Here is a 9,109-nt window from a genome sequence, read left to right as displayed (position 1 = left end):
CAGGGCAGAGCCAGCAACAGCTTCACCCCTCCCCAAAATACTACTGAGTGACATTAGTTCACAAGCCATATGAGATCCCAGCTGACTGGGCTGTTACCCACAGCGCATTGCACTGGCACCGCACTTCACCTAGATCAAACTGATCAGTTACATGGATTTGATTTGGACGTGCTAAAGATGCAGCTCTAAGTGCCTGAAGACCAGGCTGCTGTCAGTCAAAAAGAGTCAAGGTGGCTCAAGCTGCCCCCACCCTCCTGGGGGCACTGGCCTACCATATTGCAAGGGGTACTTCAAAAAGGTCAAAAGATGATTATCCCTGATTGAGCTACTGCTCCCATCTTTATTAAACCTCAAAAGGTGTGGGACAAGGCAAGCCATGAGCAGGAAGAAACATGGACTACACACTACAGCTTTGGTGACTTCATGTAAGTTTGGTTGTTCATGTGCTTCATTGGACTTTTGTGACAGCTTCGTGGATGGACTTGGCCACATAGTCCAGGTTCTTGGTAGTCAGGCCACACATGTTGATGCGCCCACTAGCCATCAGGTAGATGTGTTTTTCCTTGATCATGTACTCCACCTGCTTAGCTGGGGAAACAATTGGACATCAGGTCACAACAGTGATCCCACAGCTCAGAAAAGCCCAAAGAACCAGTCAGGGCTGCTTGAATCTTTCACACCAGGCAGAAAACTTCCAAGCACTGGCCACTAAAACACTGTCTGATGCTTCATCCCTGCCTAGCCAGAGGCAGTGATGCCAGGGCTTCAGTGAGGTCCCAAAGAGATTCCCGCCTGGACCACTTCAGCCCAGTTCACCCCCAGCAGTGGTCACCCAATTCTCCCTTCACCAGGCCACTCGGTACTTACGGTTCAACCCTGTGAAGCTAAACATGCCGATCTGCTCTGTGATGTGGTTCCAGGTGCCTGGGGTCCCAAGGGACTCCAGTCGAGACCGGAGCTCTGACCGCATCAACAAGACCCGATCTGCCATCGTCTTCACATTTTCCTTCCTGCAACAGGCAAGAAGCAGAGCATGAGGACAGGCAGCTTACTGGTTTGGAGCCATCCAGCCAAGCCTGGCACTCAGGGAGACAGCTTCCCCACACCTTTTCCCTCTTCCACCGGCCCTGGCAACACGTACCACTCGGCAAACAGCTGTGGGGAAGAAAGTGTAGTTGCCACGATGCGTGCTCCCTGTGAAGGAGGGTTGGACCAAGTAGTGCGCACAATCTTCTCCATCTGGGAAAGCACACGCTGCACGTTGTCTGCATCCTTCCCCACCACAGTCAGGTTCCCCACACGTTCATCTGTGGACAAGCCAAGAGAGGTGAGCCATTGGTCCCACACGTCATGGCAAAGCAGAGATCTCCCCACCCCCCAGCATGCCAGCCCCATCCGTCTGGGTATGATGCTACTGGGCTGGCTACTGCCAGACACTCACTGTAGAGCCCAAAGTTCTTGGAAAACGACTGTGCACAGAAGAGCTCAAAGCCCTCGGAGACAAAGTATCGCACAGCCCCGGCATCCTTGTCCAGGCTGCCAGAAGCAAAACCTTGGTACGCCGAATCGAAGAATGGAAACAGGAACCGGCGCTGCAAGGAGGAACAGTGTTAGAGGGAAACCCCGTCCCCATAACCTTCACTTTACCCGCCGCTGTCCCTGCAGGAGGGAAAAGTGACCATTGAGCTTCCAGGTGATTACAAAGGAAACATGGTCCAGCAACACCAAACTGGGTTATTTTCTTTCTACTGGGGTGAAAGAATAGGAAGACTAAATCAATCAATAAAATGTCAAATGCAAGAGAAAACTGCATTTGAGGACACAGGCACAAAAGATGCACTGCCTTATATCCTACTATCCAGCACCTGTGAAAAGCAGGTGCCTGTGGATAATCTTTCCAGCATGAGAAACCTCACTGCAGCCATGCCACAGAAACTGAAAGCAAGAACTTGGAGGCATGAGCAGAACTTTGTATGTTTCTATCCTCTGAGCACAGACAACCAGCATCCTGTCAGCCTCTCCCTTCAACACCTGCCCTGCAGGACTCTTCCAGCTCCTGTCACATCTCATGCCATTCCCTAGAGCCCATTTTGGATGCAAGTGCTCCAGCTGGCTCAAGAGCTATCTGTGCCCTCAGCACTGCTTTAGTCCAGCAACAGCCCATACCTTCATAACAGCAGCAATCTGCTTCCACTGGTCAGGAGTAGGGTCTGTGCCTGTTGGGTTGTGCGCACAGGCATGGAGGATGAAAATGGAGAACTCTGGGGCTTTCTAAGGAGAGAGCAGGTCTTGGTCACACACCTGGATGAGACTGGGCACCCGCAGCAGAGAGAGGTCCTGAGCTGCTCTGGGCACCACCAGACTCTTTTGCAGAGATCCGTTTCCAGGCACAGCATGCAAGAACCCAGCCAGCTGCTGACAGCACAGCACCAAGCTCAGCCTGTCCCATGCCAGTTCTGCTCACCTCCATGTCATCCAGCAGCCCCTGGAGATCGAGACCCCTCTTGGCAGCATCCCAGTAACGGTAGGTTCTAATATCTTTAAAGCCAGCATCCACAAACACAGAGTTGTGGTTCTCTGAGGAAAGAAATCACTTCAGAAAAGCAGGCCTCGCCTCCAGGAAGCCACCTTCTCCATTCTGAGTATCTCCTTTTATCCACAAGACAAAGGCCCCCCTCTCACTGCCCAGGCCTCTGGCAAGGAGCTCAGCCATGCCTCCCTCACCCACTGACACATGGGGCTCCCTGCAAGGAAGCAGCAGCACTGACGACAGCACTCACCCCAGGACGGAGCAGAGATGTAAACCGGGGTCGCTGTGTTGTTGTTTCCATTGTACCACCGCCTCAGAAACTCTGCGCCGATACGCAGAGCCCCTGTCCCGCCCAAGGACTGAACGCTTCCAATCTGCAACAGAGACAGTTGCCAGCAGGGTCCACCCAGGCCAGCCTCGCTATTGGGGTGCACAGAGCAGCAGCGCTTGCAAGAGCGAGACGAGATCCCAGACATGCTCCCTGTGGTCACCCCAGCCAGGACAGCAACCCCTTCCAGTGGTCTTCAACCTCCTTCAGTGCTCAAGCCCATCCTGACACTTTCTACAGTTATTAATAGACTCCAGTTATTCCTGTTACTTTTTGGCACGGAGCAGATTCCCAGCTAGCAGCTTATTTCAGGAAAGGTGGCCTATTATCCGACTTCAGTCTCCTGTGGGGCAACCATCAGGAGATGAAAGAAAAAAGTAATTCCAATCACAGCCCATGTTCAGTCTTTCCCAAAAACTACAACTACTTGTGCAAACGGCTTGAGGTACGTGGGTTCACCAAGTAACCTACAGCCAGTCAAGACCACATCAGAGGAAACCCCAAATCCTGCCAAACCGCAGTTACACCACATGTCTGTGCCCTCCTGCCCTGTCTGCTGAAGACTCCCCAGGGTTACCAGCAGCCCGGGGAAAGAAGTGGCCCCGCTCCCTGTCCACCACCTACCCGGTTCTCCTTGATGGCGGGGCTGTCGTCACCCAGGGCGATGCGGGAGGCGTGGGCCCGGAACTCGGGCAGGCCCAGGATGGGCAGGTACTCGTGGTTCAGGCTGTGGTCATTGGCGATCATCTGCTCCACCTTCTTCACCACCGGCAGGACCCATGGCTGCCCCTCGTCCGTGCGGTAGGCTGCGAGGAGAGGGACAGCCGTCCTTTCTGCGCCCGGGGCAGGGCCGAGGATGCCGGGCAGGCCGGCGCGGCGCCGCCCCCGCGACCTTGACGGCCACCGGTGACCCGCTGCCCGGCCAGGCGCTCGCCGCGGCCCGGTGACCTTTAGGGCCCGGGTGCCGCCGGGGCCGCCCTGCCGCTGCAGCAGGTGGCGGGGCCGCCGCCAGGGCGCCGGGCGGCCTATCCGCCGGGAGGGGCCCCGTCGGGCCGGGGGAGGCCGCGGACTCACCGCCGACGCCCAGGTTGACCTTCCGCGCGTCCCCGTCCTCCCGGAAGTCCGCCGTGAGCTTGAAGACGGCGACAGGCGGGGCGCGGGGCACGGCGGTGAAGATGGAGGCAGCCATGGCGGCGCAGCCCCCTCCGCTGCGCTGCGCTGCGCTCCGGGCAGCGCGCGGTGCCTGGAGGAGACGCTCACCTTCACCGGCGTGCAGGGCCGCCGCGGGCCGCCGCCAATCAGCGAGCAGCGGGAGGCCCCGCCCCCGGCGCCGGCCAGCGGCGCCCCCCGCGGCGAGCGCGGGCAGCCAATGGCGGCGGCGGTGGCGGCGCCCGGTGACGCGAGCGGCGCGGGGACGCAGGCGCTACCTATTGGCGGCCGGCGCCGCCCGGGCCCCGCCCCCTGCTCTGCGCGCGCGGCGGGGCCGCCCCGGAGCTGCAGTGATGGGGGTGCGGGGTGGCCCTGGGGTGCGGCGCCCGGGGTACCGTGCCCGAGGCAGCGCTGCTCTGCGGCACTGCTCGGGGGGTGCGCTGCTCGGCGGGCACGGCACGGTCCCCGCAGGTGACCCGGGGTGCAGCATATTGTGTGGGTGCAGATCAGCCCTGCAGTGCAAAGCTGGGGTGCACGGCAGCCCCGGGAGGGCCGTGCCCGGGGGCGCACGGTGGTGCCAGGGCGCAAGGCCTGGGGGGGGTGCAGGAAGGTGCCGGGGGGCCGTGCCCAGGCGGGCAGCGCCCGGGGTGCAGGGTGGTCCCCGGGGTGCAGTGACCCGGGTGCGGGATGAGGGCGGCTGTGAAGGCGGGTGGGTTCCGCCCGGGAGGGTCACGGGGGGGACCCTCCGGCGCACCTGCCCCAGGATTTTAAGGCGCTTTCCCGACTCCCAACCACCTCCAGGTCAGGCGCTGTGGGGTGGCCCCGTGAGACCCTCCCAGCCCCGAGGAAACCTCGGGGTCACCTGGGGGTGTCTCCCCTCCCAGCAAAAGCCTCTGGCCGGTGGCCAAGGCGAGCCCTGCTCTGGCCCAGGGGGAGCGTTTGAGGCCACGTTTGCTCGGGACCCTCCTCCCCGAGCGCAGGGGCCCCGGCGCACGGCCGGGCACGGCGGCTGTGCCGGGGGGTGTCGGCAGAGGGCAGAGCCGGCCCGCGCACCGCCGCCGCCGGCAGCGCCGCCCCACCGCCCCGCCGCTCGGCCCGCAGCCCCGCGGGGAGCGGCACCGCAAGGCGCCACCGGCCCGGCCCGGCGGGAGGTGGCCCGGGGCCGCCCCAGCAGGCCTGCCTCCCCGGGGAGGGGGCTCGCAGCCGCCCGTGGTGCGTGGCCGGCCCCGTTAGGAACCCGCCGCCCGTCTCAAGCGGCTTTTGAAGTTTGTGGGAATTCGCCCGCGATCCTGCGGCATCTGGGAAAGGCTTCCAGGGAAACGGGACGGACGTCGCGAACAACAGCCCCGGCAGTGCGACTCCCCCACCCCTCGTGACATAAAACACGGGGATACGAGACGGGAAAGGCCGTGCTGTCCCCAAACGCTTTTGCAGACAACCCGTGTCATCCACTCCCTTTGTTAGCCCAGCCAAGATCCCTCTGAAAACCAGTTCGGCTCCTGGCCCCCCTCCCATGCCGAAGGTGGCTCCGCAGCCCTGCTGCCTGGGAGGGAGCCCGGGGGCACAGCCCTCGCCTCCCGGCTCCGGGCAGCACCTGGAAGAACTGCCCAGTGCACTTTCCGCTTAGCATGAGAGCGGGGAAAAGGCAGAGCTGCCCGGCGGCGCTGCGGCATGCCAGTGCTCCTGCCTTTGGAGAAAAGAGAGTAATGGGAAAGGCAGAAGAGCGAGACAGCAGTGCTAGACCAAAGCCTTGGCCCCGGTGGGGTTTTTAGGCCAATTCAGATAAAACCTCTGTCGGGCCTTGAGAAAAGGCTGCGTGGAAACCCAGAAAAGGCTTCAGGTCTGCTCCTTGCAATAGCTGTGAGCCCCTGCAAACGCCTGAGACCTTGTCAAGGTGCTGGGAGGGCATCTCTGAACCCTACCCTTAACTCTAACCCTACCCTTAACTCTGACCCCAACTGGCTGAAGAGCGCTTGGGTTTCCTGAGGTCTGTGGATGCTGCTAAATGAGAGATGCTGCAGTGCTGGGCAGGGAAGCAGCTAATGAGAACAAGCACAGCAGAGGTAAATGAGGGTAGCTCACCGCAGGGTGAGTCGTGTTTTCTGCTTAGAGTGAAGCAGTGAAACAAGTGGGATGCTGCAATGGGAAAAGCTGACCAAGGCTGCTTAGAGAATCCTATTTCTGGAGCAGGCAGCAGTGCTGGGGACTCCCCAGACTGGCAGGCTCTCACTGCACTTACTGGTTTCTAATCCTGCTACTCTCCAAAGAGCACTGGGATATCTGGGGACATGGCCAAGCACTTTCCCAGTGCAGAGCAGGGAAGTCACGAAGGCACAAGGGTGCTGCCTGCCAAGCTGGCTGCACCAAGCCACGGCTTGGGACTGCCGGAGCAGGCTGAGCAGTGCCAGTTGCAGGAAAAAATGCAGTTCCCCCAAATCAGCACCGTCTTGGTCCCCTTCCTTGGGGGCTCCTGGGCAGTGTGAGCTTAGTGCTGCTGGTCTGGTGGAGACTGTCTGTGCCACTGCCTGTGCCTGCGAGGCTGGGGTCACTGACCCAGCAGGAGTTACCTGCCAGTGCACCTGTCTGCCCCCAGCCCGGCCGGTGTCCCCTGCCCTTGACAGCACAGAGTGGGGCTCTGCTGGGAACAGATGCAGGAACGAGACAAACAGGCACGAAGCAGCAGGCTGACGGGCCCCCGAGCCGGGTGGCTGTGTTAGCAAGATCCCTCTGGCCCTGAGCTTTCATCTCCCCAGCCTACACAAAGGGTGCCACCAAAATATATGTAAAAGCAGAAGAAACATGGGAGCCAGCCCTGAGGCATCCCTCCCTTCATCTCCTGCCTCCGATTGACAGCCAGCAATGACCTGCCAGTCAATGGGAAGGCTCACACACCTTACCCAGAGCGAAGGAGCCCCCCAGGCATGCACTGCCATGCCACACGAAGGCACGGCCCCCCGCACTCAGCCCCTCCTGGGCGCCGGAGGCAGGGGGTCTGAGCAGCCAGCCCAGCTCCTGCAGAGCTCAGGCTGCTGCAGTGATGTGGGGACTGCAGGGGGGCAGGTGCTGCCCTCCCTGCCCTGTTGAGCCTCACGCGGGCTTGGAAAAAAGCCCATTCTTGGAGGGTGCAGATAAGCTCCACTCACCTCATCGTCTTCATCCCCTCTTGCAAGATCCACCCTCGCACCCCTCTGGCCTCTGCCTCATCCTCTTCCTCACCAAAGAGCCCTGCCCAGCACTGGGGCACCCTGGATCGCAGCATCTCAGCAAGGGTTTAGGTTGCCCTGCCTGGAGGCGCCTGCCTGCTCCGACCAAGGCTGGGTGCAGGCAGCATGTGGGCAGGGAGCAGAGCTGTGGCTGTTCCCTGGGGGTGCTGCACAGGGGCTGTTTTCCCAGCCATCCTCTAAATACAGATGTTTTCTCAATGCAGGATTCAGACAGAGGAGGGTAAAATGTTTTCATTCCAAGCTCCTGGGGTCAGGTCATGGTTTGTCTAAATGGCTTTTGTTGCTGTAATTATCAGATTAGCTGATCTCTGGCAGTGTGTTTAGGGGCAGCTACATTAACTGCGAATCTTGACACCCCCAACCCCAACACTGCCCAGCTGGGGCAGTGGCTTTGCAATGGGGCAATGGGGATCAGGGATGCCCGGAGAGCCAAGTGAAAGGCTTGTGATTGTTTTTGAGCTGGTACCCAGCCGGACCCTGGCCCAGGAGCAGTCAGCACATTTGGGGGAAACAGCAGCAAGATTCCTTGACCTCTGTGGTGCACATGATGATGCTGAGCTGGGCCTGGTCCTTTCCTCCCGCTCCAACCTGCAATGCACTGCAGCCACAGAGCCCCATCCCAGGCACACGCCTGCCACTGTGGCTGGTGCTCAGCCTGCAGACATGGGATGGGGGCACCTGAGGTGCCTCCCCTTGCATTGAGCCCAGCAGGTCCCGGAGGGTGTCCGGGACCCTGTGCTGCGGCTGGGATGGGGGAGCCGAGGGCCAGTGCCTGGCCATGGGATGCTGTGAAGGGTGGGCAGCCCCCAGCAGCTGGGGAGGTGCAGGAATAGGAGCATGAGATACCAGACGAGACGGAGAACATGACGGGGAGATGAGAGAGCAGGGCGAGGGGCAGATAAAGAAGGATCAGGAGCTTCCGGCCCCCGCCAGCCCCTCACCAGGTTCATCTGTCAGCGCCTGGGAGCGCTGACGGCACCAAGCCCTGGTGGCAGCCGGGGCTGCAGATCCTGCCGAGGGGCACTGTCAGGGGCTGGGAAGGGGCCCCGCTGCTGCCTTCCTGCTGCACCAGGGCACTGACAGCAGCTCAGACCCCAGCGCAGCCAGGGATGGGCAGTGACCATGCACAGCCCCATGGGTGCCCCCAAGGCTGAGCCCCCAGCCACACTGCCCGGCAGCACCCACGTCCTGACCTCCCACCCCACCAGCCCCACTGCACACACACATAGGGAGTGCCAGGGATTTCTTCCACTGGCACAAAAGATAGAATCAGTTCTCACTGTGCTGAGCTGCTGATGAACAGGCGGGTGCTTGGTAGCTGCTCACTCGGGTACTGTGTCCATGGCAGCTGCCTGCCCCCCGACACATCGTTCTTTCTCCTCTCTCACCTGCTGTAGGTGGGAGCAACAGGAGTTTCCCTTGAGCAAGGCAGAAGCTCTAAAGAAATGAAAAAATTACAAATCAGAAAATACTTCATCATTTCTCCATAAAACAATTTATTTAAAATGCATTGCAGTTTCTGAAGTCGCATAATGCTGGAGCATAACACCACACTGAATGAAAACTTCTGGAGCAGAACATCTATACCTTCTCTTTCAAAGAGCATTTCAAGCTCTTTAAATGCTTCAGAAAATTTCAACAGCAAAATTTTGCTTTTAAACATCATATTCTTGCAGGAAGTTTTGGCTTCAGCAAAACAATTTAAAAAAAAAAAATGGAAGCTGTGTTACTGGTATTTTTTCTAATTGCCACCATGACAGAGCTTGGTTAGCTCCAAACCCAACTTCTTTACTTTCAGCTGAAAGCCAGAGAGCAACCCAGAGCAGGGAGGACAAAGCTCCTTCCAAAGAAGGAGCACATCCACCAACCCAATCAGGC

The 9,109-nt window shown here is 59.6% G+C and overlaps 1 protein-coding gene across 1 annotated transcript; it reads right to left on the bottom strand.

Moving 5' to 3' along the window:
* Positions 1-320: 320 nt before the first annotated feature.
* On the bottom strand, positions 321-4,162 carry GOT1 (glutamic-oxaloacetic transaminase 1). The gene is made up of 9 exons (XM_055814660.1): positions 3,933-4,162; positions 3,483-3,664; positions 2,781-2,904; positions 2,465-2,577; positions 2,167-2,271; positions 1,442-1,592; positions 1,142-1,307; positions 868-1,010; positions 321-588 (listed from the first exon to the last, which is right to left on the bottom strand). Exons 1-9 carry the CDS (start codon positions 4,045-4,047, stop codon positions 449-451), a joined length of 1,239 nt encoding a protein of 412 aa, XP_055670635.1. The 5' UTR covers positions 4,048-4,162; the 3' UTR covers positions 321-448.
* Positions 4,163-9,109: the final 4,947 nt, after the last annotated feature.

This window comes from Falco peregrinus, chromosome 1 (assembly GCF_023634155.1).
Source record: "Falco peregrinus isolate bFalPer1 chromosome 1, bFalPer1.pri, whole genome shotgun sequence".
In the NCBI taxonomy this organism is placed as follows: domain Eukaryota; kingdom Metazoa; phylum Chordata; class Aves; order Falconiformes; family Falconidae; genus Falco; species Falco peregrinus.
The sequence above is the reverse complement of the archived record's forward strand: the minus strand, read 5'-3'. Positions and strand labels throughout refer to the sequence as shown.